This window comes from Rosa chinensis, chromosome 7 (assembly GCF_002994745.2).
Source record: "Rosa chinensis cultivar Old Blush chromosome 7, RchiOBHm-V2, whole genome shotgun sequence".
Classification (NCBI taxonomy): Eukaryota; Viridiplantae; Streptophyta; class Magnoliopsida; order Rosales; family Rosaceae; genus Rosa; species Rosa chinensis.
In genome coordinates this window covers 51,304,366-51,327,877 of record NC_037094.1, presented here as the reverse complement: position 1 = coordinate 51,327,877, position 23,512 = coordinate 51,304,366, and the positions used below count along the sequence as shown (strand labels likewise).

The 23,512-nt window shown below is 39.1% G+C and overlaps 1 protein-coding gene across 4 annotated transcripts; it reads right to left on the bottom strand.

The window, feature by feature from the left end:
- Positions 1-15,899: 15,899 nt before the first annotated feature.
- Positions 15,900-20,247, bottom strand: LOC112176788. 4 transcript variants are annotated; one of them, XM_024314867.2, is made up of 3 exons: positions 19,984-20,247; positions 19,406-19,482; positions 15,900-19,142 (listed from the first exon to the last, which is right to left on the bottom strand). In XM_024314867.2, exon 3 carries the CDS (start codon positions 18,878-18,880, stop codon positions 16,244-16,246), a length of 2,637 nt encoding a protein of 878 aa, XP_024170635.1. In that variant the 5' UTR covers positions 18,881-19,142; positions 19,406-19,482; positions 19,984-20,247; the 3' UTR covers positions 15,900-16,243. The 4 variants fall into 4 exon arrangements, with proteins under 4 accessions (XP_024170635.1, XP_024170637.1, XP_024170636.1 ...); XM_024314869.2 differs by having other exon boundaries at positions 19,424-19,482; XM_024314868.2 differs by lacking the exon at positions 19,984-20,247 and having other exon boundaries at positions 19,406-19,926.
- Between the last annotated feature and the right edge of the window lie 3,265 nt (positions 20,248-23,512).

The window sequence follows — 23,512 nt, the reverse complement described above, 5'->3', positions numbered from 1 at the left end:
TGCAACCCTTGCTCCATGTTCCGGTGTCAGTTCCCCTACTCTAGGCTCTATTTTAGCCTGTTTCAAATTTCTACTTTGAATTGTGTTATATTTATTTTCTTTTTTCTCTGTTATAAATCAGAGGTTCACATCCCTAACTTATTAGTTTAATTCTAATTATCTATCCACCCTTACCAGTATAGCACAAAACTTATTAAGAAGATTAACACAGTTTGAAGATTTACAATGGTTGTAATTGATGAACTTGGTTAATAAAACCTTACATGTAGGGTATTAGAAAAAAAATGATAAAAGACCTTACTTTAGTCAACAAAAGCCCAGAAAAGGGGAAGAACAGTTGTTTTCCATTGAGATGAGGTAAATTTCTGGGTGCATTCAATATTGAAATTGGTGAGTTTGCTTTTAGAAGATAAGCCCAAATAGTTGAAAATTCCATGTCCATTCTCACCAACAAATTAATACATGGGACTGTGGGAGAAAGTACTGTGTAGGTAGGACGAAAATAATAAAGCTTCTTCTACGTGTGCCAGGTTTGACTGTCAGCGCTGACTACTACTACTACTTTTGTTATAAAAGCTGAGACCGTTTGATGCATGTCATGTGCCCGCTTGTAGACAATGAAACCTCTCTTCCGCCGGGTGGAGCTGTTCTTCAGTACGGCCGCCGTGTTAGGTTGTAGACTTGTAGTATCACACCACCAGTCTACCAAGTGCGAGCGAGTGAGAAACGTTTTTGAAATTTCACGGAATAATTATAAGAATGATATGGACTGAAAATTTTTATATGCACTGCAATGTAAGTGAACTAGCATATGCATATCTCATCTATTGATATATATCTGTAATTTTTTTTTAATAATTGAAAAAATATATTAGATGTTATTTAACTGTTCATTCAGACAAAAAAAAAAAAAACTGTTCATTCAAACAAAAAAAAACTGTTCATTCCTGTTAGAGCAAGTCCACCGGTTTGTTTTTGACTGGTCACCAGCTAGATTTGGTGAGGTGGTGACCAGCCAAACACCAAAACTTGCTTCCACCGGGCCTTCCTTGACCAGCCAATATTTGGCCTTTCTTGACCGAGTCGAAGAAAAAGGGCAAAGCCCTGACTAAAATTATGACCAGTTGAAGGAGACGCCAGCTCGGTCCAAAACCGGACTTGGCCGACGTCAGCGATAGACAAGCAGAGAGAGACGCAGAGAAGAGGACGTGTGGAGGCGATAGACAAGCAGAGAGAGGACGGTTGACTCGTTTGTCGCCTAGCGGCAAGAATTGGGCGGAAGAGAGGAGGCCTTTGTCGCCGGAGGACGATTTGCTCCTCCTGGGGTTGCTTCGATCTCGACATGGGGGCAGTGTCTGGGTGGGATGACGCTACGGAGCGACCAGACGAGGTGAGGTGACCTCGGGGGAGCCGGGTCCATGGACGGAGGACACTGGAGGAGGGAGAAAAAAGCTGGTCGGGTAGGACGAAACCCGCCAGGTCTGGGGGCGCGAGAGAGAGAGAGAGAGAGAGAGAGAGAGAGAGAGAGAGAGAGAGAGAGAGAGAGAGAGAGAGAGAGAGAGAGAGAGAGAGAGAACCGGAGGGGGGAAATGAAAAAAAGAAAAAAATTTCGTCCTTTGAAACAAAATAAAATTTTTTTTTGCTATTTATAGAAAAATTTCATATTTTAAAAATTCATACGAACTCTTAATATTGCGTTCCATATATGCACGAGATCGTATCGACGAGTTCTACAACTTTCATCAAGGAAGTTTTCTCAAATTCCGAATGTATAAAAAGTCAATTTTCACGACCCCCTAAATAACGTTTATTTCGAAAATAAAAATCGATTAGAAACTGAATTTCTCGTACAACAACTAAATAACGTTGTATTGTATTTATTCCTAGTTTTTCATTTATGTAAGAAAAAATCGATGAACAGTGTGGAAATCCATGTTCAGTGGCAGTGAACAGTTAGTTGACTGGTCGACGCCCTGAATTTTCGACCTTGACATTTCTTGACAACGAGTGAACTTGCTCTTAATGCAAGTGTATGTTAGTGCACTGAATATAGACATAAAACTTTAAATAAAGAGATCTAATTAGTAATCATATTGTGCCAAGTGGCACCTTCTCCTATTATAGAAAGAATGGTAAGGTGTAAATATCAGGTTGTTAGAGAAAATGATACCATCATCTGGACTCTGATACATGGCTTGTTTGTCACTACAGCATCCAGCAATTATATTTGATGGCATTCAATAATTAGGAACAAAGCCAGATAGCATCATACAGAAAGAAAGAAGCGTTATTGTGTTAATGACTTACCCAAATTTGGTAGTCGCTATCATTGACGAATTAGTTCCTCCTCATCACTCAATGACTCTAGCTCACTCATTAATAACAACGTACCGAACTACTCAATTCCCTAAACCCTTCCCAACTACTCAAACCCCTAAACCCTAAATGGCTAAATCCGAAAAAGTCTTGGATAGAGAAGAACCGTCCTAAAATCAAAGTAATGTAGTAAATATCTTTAATTTTCATTCGAAATTATAAAAATACCTTCCCTAGTTGATGTTTTTATAATTGACACGTGTCAACATGTGATTTGAAGATCAGACTACCAGGATGCATGATTCAACAATCTTACTCAAAATGTTCTATATTCGAGGCTAAGATACTGAAAGTACCTGGAAGATAAAATCATTAGAGGAACTTAGGTGATCTACGGAATGAACTATGACTTTTTTTATATCCCTATTTTTTATTTAGAGTTCAAATTCTTCTCTATTTTTTTTTTGAATGAAAGTACGAATTTTATTGAAGACTAAGTAGTATGAGCAAAGTCATACTGCAGTACATCGAGTATAAGACTAGGAGGCTGATGGAACCAGACCTCTTGCTGAAAAGTTTCAAAAGCAGTAGCAGCAAGTCTATGTGCTACTGAATTACATGTACGAGGAGCATGAACAAGTCTTGCTCCTGGAATACCCTCTATAAGAAGCTTAATATCATCCAACAGAGCCCCATTGTCATCTAGGTCATGGTCTGCACTGCTAATTAGCTAAATTGCTTCCAAATAGTCACTTTCAATGGTGACATTTTGCAGATTCAAGGACTTAGCCAAGTCCAAACCCTTCCTAATGGCAAGAAGCTCCGACTGTTCAAATTCTTCTCTATTGATAAATGAAAAGAAAGTTATATTGCATTACCACATAATATGATCATATTATAGTTTCTTAATTTGTTGGCAGAATGTGGTCATTTTTGGGTAAATTTCATTCAATATATGTCAAACGCAATGAGAGTCATTGAATTTGTAGTTAGCCAAAGACTAACTAACAAAAGCTAAAATCAGACGGTTTGTAGTCATTTAATATGGGTGTTGTGCAAATGGTAAAAGACACTATTCTTATAACGATGTGGTATGATTTTTTTTTTTTTTTATATAAAATATTATTTTTTTTATAGAAAAAATAACAATTTAAATACGTTTGAAATTTCAAGATCGTGCGTCTGCGGTGCAGTGGATTAGTCTGGCTTTGCCTGGCTTTTGCCGCAATGTCGATGCAGGTGTCCTGGCGCTGGGATATCACTGCATAGGTGTGTGAGTTACTAACAGCTAACTACGTGATAAAAAAAAAAAAAATTGTGCGGCCGAAAAAATGCGATGCTAAAATGAAAATTTAAATAACCTGTAGTCATGATTTTCTAGCTGGTTTCAATTTTATTAATGAAAAATGACGTTAATGGTTTGATTAGCGATAAGTGCCAAAAAAATCGAACCAATAAAACAAAGTCCAAATGAAGTTCCTTAAAGTCCGTGATATTCTTATGGTCCATCTCGTCCATTTCGTCACAGTCGGACCTTTTTTTGGTGTGCTAGCTAAAATAGTTGACATGATCGAGAGTGAGATCATACTCATTAATATTTGTTGAAGGGTGTAGTCGACATAATGGCTTAATAAAAATTCATGAGATCGTAAGAGCTAAGTAAGTTTTGTTGGATGTCTGTGAAATTGCATGAGATCAAGAAGGAAAAGACCATAACGTGGAGAAGGAAGACTTCTCTTCTTTCCTTGTCTTTTTTCCTTTTCCATTATGTGATTGTTGATATCACGCATCATCACTTTAAAACGTGTTTGGAAGATATGTCCAAAAGTCGACCAATTTTTCCAAAGTTGCTTTGTTCATCGATCGTGGTATCAGAAGTATCATCTGCATGTGGCTAGACTACTATTGCTGCCATGCTATGCCTCAGAAACCAACAGAGAAGTCCAATATGGCGCCCGTTATGCCGTTAGATATTCATCTGCGAGAGAGATCAATAGTGACAGGGAACGTCTTAGGCATTTTATTTGTATCAAATTTCACATGCACGTTATGCCGTTAGATATTAAAAATTTAAAACATAAGCACAGGTTTGTAATTTACTTATATCAAATTTCATATGCACGTTATGCTGTTAAATATTAAAAATTTAAAACATAAGCAGAGGTTTGCAGTTTTAGATCTAATGGATATGATATAGCTACTGCCATCAGTATGATGAGGGAGTTTTTGCTTGACGTCCTGTGGGGGTGGTCAATAAATTTGACCCTGCAATCAAGGCAATTAAAGAGAAGTAATGGCAACAGTAAATGCAACAATTGATGTAGCTGTAAATATGACGATAAATGCGACATTCAGTATGGCAATCATGGCCGCCAATAAGTGACGGTTATTGCAGGAGTGAATATGGCCTTAATGGTGGTGTGCCGCTCAAGTCGCTGTGACTTGCTGTGCAAGTTTACTTGCAGCCCACGCCGAAGTACACCTATAAATAGGCTGCTCGACATCGAGGTAATCCATCTGATTCTGACTATCTCTACTCCACAATTAAGAAACGTACTGACTTAGGCATCGGAGAGTTTTCTGCAGGTACCCCCCTTCTCCCCGAGCTGACGATCAAACTCCAGGTCAACGCTCGAGAGAAGCTTCTCGATTGTTCCCGGTCAGCTCCCGCTCCAGTCCGCATTAATTGTTGGGTCAAACTCCTTTACGGAATTTTTCACCTCCAACACGTCCCCATATTAATATTTTTGGTAATAGGCAATCATTCTGGCCTATTTTTGGTAATAGGCGATTAAGAGCTGAAAATTGAAAAATATATATATATATATATATATTATTATTATTTTTTTAATCAAACCTAAATCGGGCATATATCATTCATCGAAAGTTAGAATGAGTCATTACATATCTCCCTCTACCGTCATGGGGTAGATAAAAATTTTGTGGTGGTGCCACAACGATATATAGATTATGTCCACTCATTTAACAGTTCTATGCTCACTGAAAAAAGTAAGCATATAAACTATGTTAACACCACAACATAGTAAATAGGTGAAGTAACTAAGACTCCTTGACGCTTACTAAAAACTAACAACCATAGATCCCAAAATAAAAGGGAATTATTAGAAATAAAAAAACAAAATAATGACCCAATATGCCCAAAAGAGCAAACGGGCCTTCAGGCAGTATTCAAGCCCAATAGACCAAGCCAGCATGTGTGCCCTTTCCAGCCCCCCAGCCCAATTCTGCAACTGCATCGCTCCCCAGTCAAACTTGCATCGGGCCACCAACACTTCCTGTTGCCGACCAACCAACGACGGCTGACTCCTGCCGTCTTGGTACACCCAACACCAGCTTGCAAAGGATCTTTGCACAAGGATCCAAAGCAAAACATCCAAACGCGAAGAGCCAAGCATGCAAGCCATTGAACCAAAACAACCGGTCTTCGATCTACTCCAACCAGCCACCAGATTTGGCTCGCCAACCATTGACCTCCACCAAACGCCGCTCCGTCCTGACAAAGACCCCAGTTAGCCGCCGCAACTTAGCTCCACCCTTCGACCGAGAGGAAGGAACAGACACACCCCGTCTGATCCCAGTCACAGAGCCTGGGATACGCCTTAGAAGAAAACTACCCATCAGGCAGCACCAATCGTGAGCCTGCAAGGCCAACGCAGAGGTGAAGCCGGACAGGCGAGGCGTCCTTTAGGGTTTTTCTTTCATAGAGAGGGAGAAGTTTGCCTTAGTTGGAGACTTTTTTTCCTCTACATATATTTTTGACTATGGTTATTGACATACCTCATCAGAAAGATAATAACATAAGAGTAGTTTTATATACACACCCCTAATTACTTAATGCACATGCCTATATTTTTTTGTCATCAAACTTGTATCTTTACCCCTCCTCATTAATAAATAAATAAAAATAAAAACAAAGAAGAATCCATAAAAATAAAATAAGAATTAAATGATTTATATAATATCAAAATATTAATTATGTTTTTGGAAAACTGAAATTGGGAGAGAATTGAGTCGTGCTTTCATTGATAATAGATGCCTCTTTATACAGAGGATTACAAGCATATAATCAGAGTTGTATATGGAAACATAATCATACAATGATTGGATATCTACAAATATCTTCGAGAATAACTCTAACATTAATCCTATTACAACTTACACAAGTGACCTAGAGTTTGGGCCATACACATATTTTCGATTTACTTGAACACTCCTCCTTGTGTCGCCCAAACGTGGTGCTCCTCTCGTTGCCTCGTCAAAAACCTTGCTGAGTAAAAAAAAGCCAGTGGGAAAAAAATAACCTCTGTCGAAGGAGAAAAAGAGTACAACACACCATTCACGTTTTGAGACCAAACATGTAGACATCTCCCCCTGATGTCTGCATCTCCCCTTGATGACTATAGTCATGGGAGTTCAGATAACTTCCGCAAACGATGCTACCAACATGTTTCTCGAAAGTGGAATTTAGGCAATGACTTAGTGAACAAGTCCGCCACATTGTCCTCAGATTGAACCTAGTTCACTTTGATCTTGAGGAGAGTCTGTTATTGCTGATTATGTTGGGTGTTGTCGCCTTTGTTGTAGCCTTGCTTCATTTGTTCAATGCAAGCGGCATTATCCTCATAAATGCTCGTAGGCTCATCTATGGTAGACTTCAAACCACAATTGTTTCGAACATGCGTAATTATGGATCCAATGCATATACATTTACGAACCGCTTCGTGAAAAGTAATAATCTCTGCATGGTTCGGAGATATAGCGACAATGGTCTGCTCCGTAGACCTCTAAGATATTGCGCACTTACCCATAGTGAACACTTAACCAGTTTGGCAATGACCTTTGTGTAAGTCAGAGAGATACCCAGCATCAGCAAAATTTTCCAAAACACTAATGTTGTTTTGGGTTGAGGATAGAGAATGCATGCCAGTGTTGCCGGAGTTTTTGTTGTGTGATGGGTCCAAATCCATCATCTCTCCGTAGGTATATGACAAGCCTATATCATTAGTCCAATGGTGTCGCGTTGGCACAGAACTATGTCTAGCTAACAAGTTCACTACAAATGAGATGTCCGATCTTGTGTATTGGGGTAAGTACAATAATACGCCTATTGTACTTAAGTAGGGCACTTTTGCCTCTAACACATCTTCGTCATCATCCTTCCACGAAGAGGATCCTTTTTAAAATCAAGACTACGGACTATCAAGGGTGGGCTTGAAGGCTTGACCTTGTCAAAATGCCTAAGCATCCATCAACACGATGCTCAAGTTCCAAATTGAGACATAATGGTGTTCTCCCAAGATCCTTCATCTCAAACTTGGATTTCAAGTGATCAGCGGTTTCCCTTAACTCTTTAAGGGCTTCTAATGAAGATCATGTCCAACATGAACCGCGATAGAATCCGGAACTCATCATGAAAACGCACGGGCATATCCCTTCCCAATCACGTAGTCACTATAGTAAGGTTTCAATCTCATTGCAAACGCACTCCGTGGTCTAGAGCCATTTGACTTGGGTAAATGAAGTTCACCATGAACCTTCATGTATATTCCATATCTGGATCGACATAGAGATACGAAGTGACCACATTCGTAAGCTGCATGTTCAGTTATTCATAAACTACCAAACTGACAGGGTAGTGGAGTGCAATGATATCCATTACGAGAGAATATGTCTCATTATAGTCAATTCCAGGGCTTTTTGTGAGAAGCCTTACGCTATAAGGCGAGATTACCATCTCCTTTTCTCATCACGCTTTCTAACGAAGACCCATTAGTCAACAGGTTTTATGTTAGGAGGTGTTGGCATCTCAGGCTCTAAAAACCTTCCTCTTCGTTAGATAATCCAACTTAACCTAGATCGCATTTTTCCATTTAGGCTAATTTTCTCTATGTTACCATTCATTCATCAACAAAGCGTGGTTCAATATTATCGGACTCAGCAAACTCATGTGCAATGAAATGCGTGAATACATCATCAATCATGATGGAGTTTTTATCCCACGTCTCATGTACACTAGTGTAATTTTCATAGAGCTCTTATATTCTCAAGAATAGGTTCTGACGTTGAGGCGTCCCCTAATAATAACCTTAATCCAGAACATTCTCATGAGACGGATTTTAAGTGTAGATGATCCAAGGATTGGTGCTAAAGTATCATTCGAACCCACGGGCCTCCTACGCATCCTTACTGGGGCCATGGCCTGTAACGCCAGAGTGCCACTCTCTATGGCATTGGTGTCATGCCTACTTCTGTGTAGGGTGGCGCTACGTCCATCCTTGCATGCATGTTTGTAACAGATATGTGTGATATCTCACTTTAACATGGATCGAGATGAGACATAGTGGGGACAGACCACAACAATTCCTGTCATTCCTGTTGAAAATCTGTGTTCTTATCTCCCCCTAACAACGGGAAGACTGTCTCATCAAAGTAACAATCTGCAAGACATGAGGTAAAGAGATCGCCTAGCAAGGGTATTAAGTGGCGGTCGATTGTTGGAGTCTCATATCCAACGTATTTACCCATTCGTCAGTGAGGACCCATCGTAGTGCATTGTGGCGGTGTAATAGGCACATAAATGGCACACTCAAATATGCGTAAGTACGAGATGCTTGTACCAAGTTACTGGCTATAACGCAGATATAGATTGAGTGGCTGTGGGTCGTAGACGAATTAGCATAGCTACATGCGATATTACATCACCCCAAACAGATATAGGGAGATTGATATACATTACTAATGTCCGGGATACCATCGTAGTTGTTTCCGCCAAACCATTTTGGGTGTGTACATGGGAATATGATGTGCAACATCAGTCCCAATGCAATAACCATCGAAAGTCTTTGATGTAAACTCTCTAGCATTGTCAAGTCCGATTTACTGAATAAGATGATCCGGGGAGGGAGCCTGTTGTCATATGATACATGCTAGGAGTGTAGTATAAGCAACATATATAGGTGGACAATGGCACAACACGTTACCAACGTGTTTGCGTGTCAACCAACATCATGAAATATTTAAACGTCCGCAAGTTGGTTGAATAAGTTCATAGAATCCCTTAGGATCTATGTAAGAACAGAATGAGTATTGTCGTATCCTTTGCGTAGGGTGGTCTCAGTCCTAATTTTCCTAAGGAATAGGCTTTGTAGAATGAGCGAGATGTCTTAGAAGCAACCAATGAGGATTTTGGTTGTGGCAGAGCGTCTGAAACGCTATTGGAAGCATAGTTGGTGGTTGCAGCATCACCTACGGTGCCATCACCATGATGGACGCCATCTATGGCGTCAAGGATAGGGACTGTGCCAGCCCTAAGCTGGTGGTGGACGGCAGCTACGCCAGAGGCAGCTACGGCGGTCACACTTAGTCCAGGAATCAACCTTTGATTCATGCCTCATTTCGCTCAAAAGAATGGATGTCTGTGTGAAGTCTTTAGTAGACGGAACATCATATCATGACTAGGATGACCTATCCTGTCGTAACAAAGTCAATATGTGTCTAAATCCAAGGGAACTTCTCTCACAACTTTATTAGATTTAATAGCTCGAATAATGGTGACATAAAATTCACTAGAGAGACACATACATTTATTTAAGATGCGCATTTATTCACAATCATTAGAGGTAGTGCAAATGAACTCTTTTATATTCTCTACATTATTTTTGCATGGAATCTGTTAGCTCGAATAGCTCATTAGGGTGCGATTTGCCTAGGAGCGTAGAGAGTTTCTGTGACGATAATCAAGGTGCCATTTGGCACGCGAAATCTGGGTCATTCTATATCCTTGAACTAATTCTGATGGCCCAGCCATCATAGTCACAAAGTAATATGCTCAGAATCAAAATGTAGTTATAATGAAAAGAACTCGAAATTTTATTCATAAACCAATGGAGTATATCATTGTTTCTTAACCATTAAGAGAATCTAATCCAAATACTAGCTAATGCAAAACAATGGTAGTCGTTTGACTTCGTTCGGTAACTCCAAAATAAATATGATCAGGTGAGTAAAGAGATGTCGATGGAGCAAAACTCACTTAAGTAGCACTTATCTCAATAACTTCCTACACATCATATTCATTTTGGATGAGCCTAGTGGAAGAAAAACTAAACCAATGGGCATTTAGTATAAAATATATGGCAACTACCTACTACATCTCTTGGAAAATAAAGACTTAAACATAATTGGCGATCAATTGATCCCATCCAAATTTGAAGTCTTCAACCCTTTACTCTAGATCACCTTCTTGATCTTCTTGTTCCACATAGTGAGCTTCTCTTACTTCACAATATGCTTTGTAGGCGGTGACAATATCTTCAAGAACTCTACAAATGTGAGCCCAATGACCGGATACTCCACATCGAGAACATACATCTCTGTGCTCAGACTCCATTGATTGAGGCATTTTGAAAATGTCATTTGGATGGCTCTTAGTGTTGGTGGCACCACCAACATGGCCAGAGGCGTTGTCTCCCTCTCTCTTTCCACGTTGACCTCTTCAGTTCTGTGTCCGCCTACTTTGGACGTTACCTTCCTCATTAGAGCTAGAAAATGGACCAGAACGTCCAGAATTGTTCCTAGATTTAGGGTTTCGCTCTTGGCGCCCTCCCTTAGAGACACAACTATAATTGGACTCCGGAATATGCTATGTTCCCACGAGTCTCAAATTATAGTTTTTCACAAGGATGTTGTCATGCTTTTCAGCAACATTCATAGCTCCAATGAGCTCATGAAACCTTGTGATCCATCTTGCAGTAACATCGATTTCGATAGTTCTTAGCAACCATCAAAGCACAAACGGGGAAGGTAGAGAGAGTCTTCTCAATCAACATCGCATCTATGATATCTTTTTCACAGAATTCCATTAAGGTTTTAATGTGAAGTGCTTCCAAGTTGTAGTCAATGACTGACTTGAAATCACAAAAGTGGAGCCTATTCCATCTCACTTCTAGGTCAGGAAGCAGGGAGTCACGGACGTTGCCAAATCTTTCTTTGAGTGAGACCCGCAGCCTTCTGGGGTCTTCTTCATTCATGTACTCATATTGGAGTGAATCATCCATATGACGAGTCATTAGGATGATGGCTTTAGCCTTATTTGCCTCCAAGGCTGCTCTATTTGCTTCCAAAGCTTGAGTTTGCTCAACAGTTAGCACGTCCTGCCTAGGCTCAAGAATCGTATCTAGGATTCTTTCGGCCTTGAGATGCTGGCAGACATCACGAACCCACTTGTGATATCTAGAGCCAGTTGTTCTCAATGAAGCAAAGTCCAATTTGTTTAGGTTATCTGAAAGAGAACAAGAAAAAGGGTTAGTTTCAGACCGAAAAAAGCTACCACGAAAACAATAGAAATTTATGAGCGTAATCGCTTCTAGAAATTAGGAATTTCTAAGTGAAATCGCTTCCAAGAAATTCAATTCCAAGAGGGGTTGGATTAGATTAAAACAATGATGTGTTTGTGGTCGATCATAACTTCTCAACAAACTCTAAGTTTGGAGGACTCTACAAGCTCTAAGTTTGGAGGGCTCTACAAGCTCCAGACTTGAAGTGAGCACAAACCCTCACAATTCGGCTTAGGTCTCCCCCCATGAAAGAAGAAAGGGGGTAGAAGAAGGAAAATTGCAAGTCCCTAAGAAAAGAAGAGAAATTGAAAAAACACAAAAACGGAAACTTTTAGTAAGAAATACCTCAAAATAGTTGTCGGAAAGTTGCCGGAGTCGTCGGAAAAATCACCGGAGGTGGCTGGAAAAAGTCACCGGTGGCCAGAAAAATCGCCTATGGCCGGAGCAAGGCTAACCGTGGCAGGATCTGCACTGGGCATGCAAAGGTGCTGCGTTGGTGACTCTAATCTGCTTGGCAGCTATCGGTAGGTGTCGCAAGGGGCGTGCGAGGGGTTCTGCAGGCGTGTGAGAGGTGTGGGCGAGGGTTGCCAGCACGTGTCGGCAGCAAGCAAGGCTAATCTATCGAGGGGTTGCGCCGAGGCTTGCAGGGCTGTCGGCAAGGCCTGCGAGAGGTGCTTGCAAGGGCGAGGCTAACACTGTTGAAGGTGTCGGCCGGTGTCGCAGGGGCTTGCGCGAGGGCAGGCTGAATCTGTTGACAGCTAGCGAGGCTAGCTTGCGGGGGCTGCGCTTAGGGATGCGCGGAGGTAGGTGCACAGGGATGGAGCGAGGCTAACCCAACAGATTCAGAAATTTTCGGTGGCAGGTTCGGTGCGTTTCTGGCAGGTTCTGAGGGTTTTGCCGCCGGTTCTGGGCTTCTGGGATCGAGTACTTCAACGTGGGCGGGCGGGCATGGTTGCTAGGATTTGAAGGCTACGATTTTAGGGTTTCAGGGTTACTATTTCGTGTTGATAACGTGTTTTAGGAAAACTGAAATTATGAGATAATTGAGTCGTGCTTTCATTGATAATAGGGGCCGCTTTATATAGAAGATTACAAGCATAGAATCAGAGTTGTACATGGAAACATAATCGTACAATGATTAGATATTTACGAATATCTCTAACATTAACCCTATTACAACTTGCACGAGTAACCTAGAGTTTGGGTCAGACACATATTCTGGATTTACTTGAACAAATTAAATATTTTTTATAGGTTAAATTTTCTTCTTATGTCTTCGATTGTGATATTATCAACCTCAATTCAAGATCATACGTGAAAGTTAATGGCATATGAAATAATTGTAGTCCACATAAAGAATTAGCAAACAACGAAATTTGTTGAAACATATTGAAGGAGGTTATAAAACCATCAAATATACCTTGGATACATGAATACATCATCATCAATCACTTTGTTTGCAAAACAATCACCATGGCCTACTCTTTATCGGTTTTACTATTGGCCATGACTATTTTTATCATGAAGATAATCTCTTTAAAAATCTTAGAGGCATGAAGTTTTTCAACTTGAAGAACAATAAAGATAAGAAAGTTAAGTTAATCAATTTTCTAGTGATATACCAACCTCATTGACATGAGAAAAAAGAAATGTAATTAGTAATATATCAAAGTGCCGGAATTAATTAGCAATTAATTCCACAATAAAAAAAAATTATAGTAAAAGAATGTATTAAATAAAAATTTATGATACATAGCTGACCTAATTTTTTAAAAGTCTTTTTCATTTATCTATACTATTATTAAGAGAAGAGAGTTTGTTAGCCAAAATCAAAAATTTTGACGGAAATGACCCTAGAAGATTAAAAAACTTTGAGAATTAATTAAATCACGAGGACAATTATGACATTTACAAAATATATTTTTATTAAAAAAATAAATTAAAAAAAGCCACAATCCACTTTTCTCTCCCATGATTTTATGTTTGAAATAACCGTTTTCTTTATTATTTTCTGTAAAAAAAATAATAATAATAAAATAAAATATACTTACGCATGTGTGGAGAAATGCTAGTTTATTTAATGAGAAGGGGCATAGATGAAAGTTTGATGAATGAATGAGACAAAAAAATATAAGAGATGTTTATTAAGTAATTGAGGGGGTGTATTTAAGATTTCTCATAACATAATTAGGCTTCAACAAAAAACTGGTATTAAGAAACCAAACCTTAAAAAAAAAAAAAAACGAAGGCAATAGGTGAACCCTTGTGATGACCTTATCCGCCACCGTCTTAGCCGCAGGCCCGCAGCTCGCCGCCCACTATCTCAGCCGTTTGTTAACGTTAATCAATCCAAAAGCATGATGGATTAGTCTCCACCTAAGTTCAAGCAATCTATCTGAAACTTGTCGGTTTAGATGATAAAATTGTAATGGTTTGACGTTAAATATCTTTGGAACTTCTGTGAAATGATTGTGAATTTGTAACTATGTGTGTGTTGAAAGCAAAGACGATGATCAGAAATTGGGATATGTTTGGAAGGTTGTGGGGGAGAATATGCGGTGGGGCAATGAAGAGTCTCCATCACAAGGCACTACTCCATCGATGGAGTCGTTTTCGTACGTTTTCAGTGATATTGCTTTTCATCTTCTTCCTAATGATCTGATCGGTCTCAACTCAAACTGCAGATGACACATGCATGATAGTGAAGTCTCGGCTACGGCTCCATCCAAAACACATCAATTTCAATTACGGTGCTAGTCATAGGTAAGTAATCACTACTGGCACCTGGATCAATTACATTTTTCGTAAATAATTTATGACTTTAAAATAATTTGTTTAGTTTGAGCTCGTTTTGACACAAATCTCTCCCTTTGATAAGTGGAAAATTTTGATAGACTTGGATTCAAAAATAATAAACTGCTGTATAATTAAGTTCAGAAAGTACAACATAAATTCCAGTTATAGTTGGAGTGCCACTACAGCTATCTTTTTTTTTTTTTTTTTTTGTTTTGGGTGGTAGCATTACAAAAGAATATGCCACAAATCGTGGCCTAACAAAGTACTAAAATTTGTTCCACATAGAGGGTATTCAAATTTACTTGGTTTTTCCCTTAAACATGGTCATTGTTGCAGAGGACCTAGAAATGGAGCGTTCAAATACTTAGGTAAGAGGTGGTGGATCCAAGAGAATGAAATACACAACTAATTATTGGTTAGTTAGTGCATACATGATGAATACAATCATCTTCGACAAAAAAGACCCCAAAAAAAAAAACACTATTGATAACATGATTTATATTCTGTTATAACAGTAGGCATAGAGTGTAGTTGCCCTCTGTTGTGGAGCAAGAATATGAAACCTAGATTAGACAGTGCATGTGCAGAGTTAGGAATCATAGGACCACCCTACTTGGTGTAAAACAAAAAAACCTAGGTCCCAATTGGCTCATATAGATGTGAACATGTACATGGTTCTTCTATTTCGTCGATTATTTTTTAGCAAAATTTTAACGAGGTCACAATAGCTCTACCTAATTTTTGTTAGTTTCGCTTTTGAATAATACTCCGGGCAAGATTTCAGCAACATTATGATGCTGAAAGAAAACAATAATAGAGCAATGGTTTGTGGACAATTAGATGTTCGTCCGAGTTGTGGATTGTGGCCCTTTGTGGGACAGTAATATATAATAAACACCTAAACCACAGAGAGGATTCACGCTCACAATCCACTCCGAAGTGATCAAAATGAAGAGCAGCTGAAGCAGAAAGGGGAAGAGAATGCTCCCAAACAAAGACATCTTTAAAATGACCAGTGGTGGTTATCTACGTTTGCAACAAAATTGGCTTCACAAGGATGTGATGAGCAACAATTCCATGCCACCTTGGATAAGCAAAACAACAGAAAAATCCCAGTAGCAAAAAGAAGTCAGCTTTACAATTTTGACTCTTTGTTCCCAAACAAGACATTAAGCTAACCAGTTATATCCCACCAAGATAACCAGCAAGCTAAAAACAAAAGCAATAATGTGGAAACCAGTTATATCCCATGAATAAGCTGCAACATCCTGAATGACATGAATTTATTATACTTGCTCTAAAAACATTCATCACATCAAAGAAACAGAAATTGCCACCTTCATTACATTTATTATTGTTTGCCATTTGTGAAAGGGGCTTTCTCATTGGCAGATAGCCATGTACTTCATTCATATAACACCATCATCAGTATATAGAATAAATATGTGAAATTCATTAACTAGCCAATGACCAATCACTAAACATGTTAAAAGGAACCAAGTAGAAGTTATTTATATTCAACGAGTAAAAATAACCCGTGTACAGAAGCCCCTTTATCGACTAAGTATGCATAGTGTAGATGTAAGTATGCATATAGAATAGATATGGCAAAGAAGAATAACCTAAGAACATAATCTCAACTCATATCTACTGACGCCAAAACTCCACTGGCTATCGTAATCAGGTCAAATAACTGAACTATAGAAGAGATCCAGAAGTATACATCACATCGATTTTTTGGCAACCTTGCTGATGAGAACTCTGGGTAAACCAACCTAACGCCAAGAAGCGGCCTGTCTAAAGCAAAGCTGATGGGAGTCCCATCCCCCATCTGGCTCCCTCCTCTTCATGGGTACAGCAGTCAAACCAACTTGTTGGAAAGATTTCATTTGTTCTTCCATAATTGCATCACTTACAGGAATAGAAAGTTGTCTAGCATTCATCCCCCTGCTCCCATTCTCCAAAGAATTTGCTCCCATGTTTAGATCAAAAGTTGGCCTGATGAAAGCAATGTCATTAGGGGATGATGCATGAGGAACCCCCATTAGATGTGGGGCCATCGGAAACACAGGAACAGCACCAGAACCAAAATATTGTGGGATTACAGTGGTTGCACGTGGATCTGTCATATATGGAAGGAAGGAAGGAGGGTAAACAGTTGGGGATAAGCTGTTGTTCGGGTCAATGCAGAATCCATTATTATAGAGAAAGGCGTGAGGTGGTGGTGGTGGTGGTGAAAAGGCGACCTTCTGTTGCAAGGCAGCCATCCTCTGCAGTTGTTCATTTGAGGGAACCATATTGGTTGCAGCAACGAGAAAGGGTTTGTCATGACTATGACTAAAGCCCCCCCTTGAACTCAAGTCCTGAGAACATGAAGATCTGATAGTTTTACAGTCTGATTGTCTTGAATATTCCACAGAAGAGACCGCTGGATCATCTAAATCCCCATTTCTCAAGCCTAAAGAGCCTACACATGTCTGGTACGGACCAATGCATGCATCTGCAGAAGTTAGGTTGTCATTCAAATCAAAATCCCTAACAGAAGCTGGTGGAGACAATTGTCGGGAGCTGTCACCATTTTCACTAACACAGTTGAGATCAATGTCAAGCATCCTTGCTCGTCTTGAATTCACTTCAACAGATGAATCTTTTGAATAATTACCAGACAGTGCTGGGATAGGTTTCTTGGAGGGTAATTCAACATCAAACTCAGCACCAGCAGCAGCAACATTGAGGTCAATCCCTTTAACATGTGAATAGTTCGAGCTGCAATTAGTGTCATTCGTCGACAATGCATTTCTATTACAACTCTCAGAAAAAGAAGTTGGTTTAAAAGCACTAGTTGCAGCTGAACCCCTCCAACCACCTAGGTCCCATTCACTTTGAAATTGTGGCACAGGTAAGCACAATGGAATTCCAGATTTAGCCAGAACAGGTATTGGCTTTGACACATTTTCAAGAAGAGATACAGTTTCTTTGATGGACTTCTGAGGATACTCTTCTTCACTTTCCAGGATATCTTCATTAAGATCAATACCAAAAACATGAGAAGTCTGGTGACTGGCAGCTACACCTTCAACTTTAGTAGCAAAGCTGGATGATCCCTGCCTCTGACAGCCATCACTAGTTCCAGGGACCAAGCCTTGAACCGGCTCTTTGACATCCAAAGACAACTGTTCCTTCTTTGTCACCGGTTTTATATCCATAGTCTCTTTAGTGGAACAGAAACTATCAGACTCATTGCACTTCTGGTGTATAGAACCACTTTCTGTTAAGCAGCCTTCTCTATGAGAACCTGCTGAATCCACGGAGCTGAGATGAACCACCTTGCTACTTCTCCCTGGTATTGAAGAGGAGCTTCCTGAAGCCTCAACCTCCTGCTCTACTTCTTTTGCAACTCTCCAAGCCACCTCAAGTGCATCATCATCAACCAGGTCATAGCAAGTCTCTGATCTAATTTTATTATAACGCTCTGTAATTTTCTTCTTAGGGACATCAGACTTCAAATGATTAATATTCTCTCCACTCACCCATCTATTAACAGGGGTCAAACCAAGCACCTTACCGCTACCCCTTGTTCTGACATTATCAATTGGCTCTGAAGCTTTATTGTCATTGCATTGTTCCTCGGATGAAACCATGGTAGCATCCAGCTGATATTTTGGCACATGCACGGCCATATCTGGTACTAAACTTCTACATGCAGGCTGTTCAAGCTTAAAGTTTGTACAAGTTGAAGTGTCTACGGCGCTAGGTGTGATATTCTCATATGAGCTTTTGCAGACTGACATCTCCTGACAGCTATCCTTTGAAGAAGCTGGAAGAGTGACTTGTGCTGAGTTGGAAGAAGAAGACTCGGATTTACATTGCTTATCATGGAAGGTCATCTGCACTGAAGACTTGACTTCAATTTCACCGATGCTTGGTGGATATCCATCCATTTTCCCATCTACAAAACCATCAACTTTTGTTTGACTGGGTTGTTCACTGTCTGAGCAAACATCACTTTTCACGGAACTTTTCTTTACAGAAGGGTTTCCTACCGTAAAAGGTGCAGAAGCTTCACTCTCCTCATTATTATCAAGTCCATTACGACATGACGTTACTCTGGAAGTTCCTTCAGCATGAATGTCTCCCTCAAGTATTGAATTTCTGACAGTAGAAATCACGGAAGATGGTTGTTTCAAATTATCATCCTTTGTACAACCAGTCGAAGAGAAATGACCAATCCCTACCCTTTCTGGCACATTTTCATCTTTGGAACCATCAATTTCATGGTCAGATATATGGACTCCCTTCTCTATTTCAACATTTGCATCACTTGATATCCCAAGACAATCAGATAAGCTCTTTGCCTTTGCTAAATTACTTTGCCCTTCGGGAGAACCAAGGTGCCCAACATTGTCTTCCATTTCACTTCCTTTGAGAGTACGGTAGTCGACTGATTCCTAACAGCACAAAAATTTAAGGATGACAGTGACCAACAGTATACTCAGAAGTTCATGACTTTCTCCTACAATATATGGACTTTTTCCTACAATAAATGCATCCATCCAACTCAATTACAGCAGGCCAACTGGAATCGGTAGAACTTTATACGTGGTGCACTGTGCAACTCCACAGAAAGTTCAGTTGTTATAACCCAAATGTTCCGGCTGTAGGCAGTGGGATCTCCTGAAGAATCAAATTCATCACAAACTGGTTAATCTCACCGTGCAGAGATTAAGACGAGTCTTAACTGAATATGCTAATGAAACTTTATAGTCCACCGCACGACATAGAAACATAATGCACCAACTTAGCAACACGGAACATATGAATTACCTACTTTATAATGCTAGCCATGCTTCAATTACACGAGCGATTTTAATAAATTGGCAAGCGCAAATGAATTTGACTCAGTATGATAAAAGCAGTAGAGGAATCAAAGCATATACCTCAAAGGATAGACCAACCTTGAACCATATTCTTCCCCGAATTGAAACTTAAAAGCGGAATCAAGTATCACTACGACCTGCTTCATTCCAGAGAGAAAAATTCATGATACAAAAAAGAAAATACGCAAAACTCTTGCACCATATGAAAGCAAGATCTTAAGTATAAAATGAACCATATTTCCTTCCATAAACTTTAAGGTCAAGGGTAGAGTACCAATGAAAGAAATAAAATTCAAAGACGGAACTTGACTACCAATGAAAGACTCAGTTTGGTTGCTGAGAATAGCCTCAAGTCAACAAATCAACTTTACATTTTAGTCTCCATGGGAAACGTTCAATTTCACTTCGCCTAATGAGCCAAAAAAAAAAAAAAAAAGGAAGAAAATTTCTCAAAGCCCAAATTTCCAAGGTTGAAAAACAAACTGGAATCCTTTTGAGATTCGAACAAACGAAAGACTCAAGTCAGTCCAACCAAACCCAACCCAGTATTGAAGCAATAACTAGAAACACAACCATCCCAGAATTCAGGTCCAAACAATAACAAAAAAAAAGGGAACGAAATGATCGAAGAAACGGACCTGTAGAGGTAATCTGGGGAAGGGGGTGATGATGTTGATGTTGATGTTGATGTTGATGATGATGATGAGAGTATTGGGGGTTCCGGAAACAACCTAATGGATCGTGGTTGCTTCCTGTTTTGCTTTTCTGTCCTCCAGAGAGTGAGAGATACAGAGAGAGAGAGGCCGACGACGTAGACACCAAAATGCAAAGTAACACTCTCTCCTTTTCTCGCTCGCATAGGAATTATAAAATTAAAATTGGTTCTCTCTCTGAGAATTTGGAACAGCAAATAAAAAAAAAGGAAGGGGAAGTGAGTCTCTTTCTCTGAGAGAGAGAGAGAGAGAGAGAGAGACGAGGACAGGTGGATGATGTGATAGGCAGCTGGTACATGAAAGGAACCCAAGGGAAGGGGGGAGAGTCAGTGGGGCCCCTTCCCCACCTCTGACTCTGTCCGCGCGCCTCCCTTTCCCTCTTCTGATCAGTGGGGCCCTCCATTCCAGACGCGTTCGTGGGTGCTGTCCCCCCCCTTCCCTCTCAAAGGTCCTCTTTTTTCTCTCTAAGTAATTAAATATCTGGGGGGCGCGACGGACCGGTGGGGCCCCCCGGGGGTCCTATTTATTTTTTTGTTCGAGTTCGTCCACGTTCGTTTGTTCGTCGCCGGTCGGGTCCGGTCTGGTTTATTGAAGAGTCTAGTAGGGTACAGCGGGGAACGTTTATTAACTGCGACTGATGTGCGTCCGTACCCATGGGACAATCAGACCTCGGAGGTCTGCTTCATTAATTGAAATCAGGTTTAGTAGACTAAATTCTTAAGGTATCTCTAACGGTAGAATTTACTCTTCTTCTTCTTTTTTCTTCTTCTGTTTTTTTAATTTAGTTAAAATTGTGAATTATAGCTATTAATTTAACAATATTGCTTTTATTGTAAATATAATAATGTCTATGTAAATACTCATTAGTTATGTACTTTGATGTAAACTCTATCTCTATATAAAGGAGGCTAACGAGACTGAATGATAACACTTCTACTTCCTCACAACTATTCTCTCTCTATCTTCTCTCTACTTTATAACACGTTATCAGCACGTTTTGCTCTATCATCTTTTCATTTAACTCTATGATGATCCATGAGGTTTACGGTGCAATCCTATTGCTTTGACCAATTACTTGGATCTATGAGTTTTATCTTGTACATTGATTTTAGGATCCTTGATTTTATTTATCGCAGACTCATTTGATCAAACCTTCGTATTGATCAATAACGATAGCTCAGTGCATAGGATATATGACTTGTTTTATTGGGTTTATCATCTAAATGTTCTTTATCTTGTATATACCAGTAGATCTTATATATATATATATATATATGGGTCATCGTTCATGTTCAATGAAAGTTCTTGCGATGCCAAATTCGTTTATCATTATGATCATTGATTTATATCTAATTATCTTGATCCCCTAAATATGCATGAGATCTGATCATATATGAGAGCAAATCATGTTTTGTTTTATTGTGTATATCAATATACTAATGGTATCTGTGTATAGGTTGGTTTGGTGTTTGTTGATTTATATAGACCTTAATTTTCCTGTACATAGAATTGCGAGACCATACTTAGACTTGTGCTCCTTCAAGTAAGGATTTGTGATGTACGGCACAAAAAGTTGTGCGCAAGCATATATTTGAGAGGGCAGATTCGTTTGTTTGATTACTGGCCTATTGATCTTATATTATTTTATTTTCAGCCACCCATCTCTTGTATGTATTCTGTCTTACTCATATATGCGATAAGCAAAGTTTCTAATGCAATATTGCTGTGTTCGAACGGTACATATCTCGGTGGTCGCAATATAGCATTGGGATAGCACACTTACGATACAACAGTATGTCTTTATTTTATATGCAGTCATTTTACATGATATTGATGTATTTTTTCAAGTTTGATTCAACTAGATTTTGTAATCATCTTTCTTGATCCGATTATATGAGAACTCAAAAGTTTTTTCATTGAATGTTATACAAGTCAATAGATCGAGACTTGAAGTCTTTTGATTCGATTACAGAGTGCCTGAAGTTTCTCGAGAGTTACATAATCAAAATTGCTACATGAAGTTTCTCAGAGCTTATACAATTAATGAGGACCAGAAGTTCCTCAGAATTATACAATGATCAAAATCGCATGTTGCTTGATCCCTGATCATATGGGGACCTGAAGTTCCTCTAGGTTCATGAAATGTAAATTAGAAAATTGTGACATGAAGCTCTTCAGAACTTATACAATTACGAGGGCCAGAAGATCCTCAGAGTTATATAATCGAGTATATGAACTCACATTATTTTGATCCCCAATAATTATAAGAGGGCCGGAAGTTCCTTAAAATGTTTGGGTATTAGGGTTCCCTCCTCTGCAAGATAATATGAATTTGAAGTTCAATTTTGAACACTTGCTAAAGCTAGAAGCTACGTTCTCCACAAGATAAAATTATGTTCTTGTGTGATTAGAGGAGAGAGAAAAAAGATTATCATTTTGAGAAGTTAAGCAGACCAGAAGTTCTGTGTAATTTCTTCATTAATGGAACCAGAAGCTACCACAGTTAATTTTATTGCATATTTTATCTATTTATTTTTCCTCCTTGCAATTTTTCTATTTTATTATGTATTTTCGTTACAATACTTATCTTTTAAATTAATTTTTTTTTGTTACTCATATGGACCAGCAATCCTATACCTCGAACATATGAATTTCGAATGTAAATTTTTTTTTTTAACCAGAAGTTCAAAATTTCATTGTAGAACTTGAAGTTCTAACAGTAAAACTCAAACCCGAAGCTTTGATTATAAAAGTGAACTTGAAGCTTCACTTTAGTCACCTCGAGCCTGAAGTTTCGAAGACCAAATTTATTTGAACCTGAAGTTCAAATTACGAAATCTTAGAACTTGCAGTTCGTAGAAAAAAATTCAAACCTGAAAAAAACAATGTAGACTCCTGAAGAGAATGTCATTAAATAATATCACAGCTCCTAATATGGCTACACATACAGAGGGTGTAGGTACGCCATTAGGAAATGATGTCTTAGTGATACAATAATAAATCAATATGGTTGATGCTAATAGACAAAACATTTTTGACCTAAAACTTGGTTTGGGTTCGCCACCAGTCAATGAACATCTTCACTCCAAAGAAAGTGATAGATTTTTGAATGCATCTTTTGAGCATGGTCATAATAAGACAGTCTTCCCGCCGTTAAGGAGAGGCAATACTACGGTCATTTGAATAACGGCGTGAATTTGTGTGGATTGTATCCACCAGGTCTAAAGATTTAAACTCCCAAAATAGGGAAGATTATACAAGCCTTATAATGCTCTATATAAGAATATAAGTAAAAATATCCACATTCGCTGCATAATTCATCTATGAGAAATGATTGCCCTAGAAGCGACAATGTATACCCCAGAAGTGGCATGGGTACCCAATATCAATAAGCTTATTATAGCTAATGCATGCATGTAAGAATGTATGGGATCTATGGTTGTTGATCATCGAT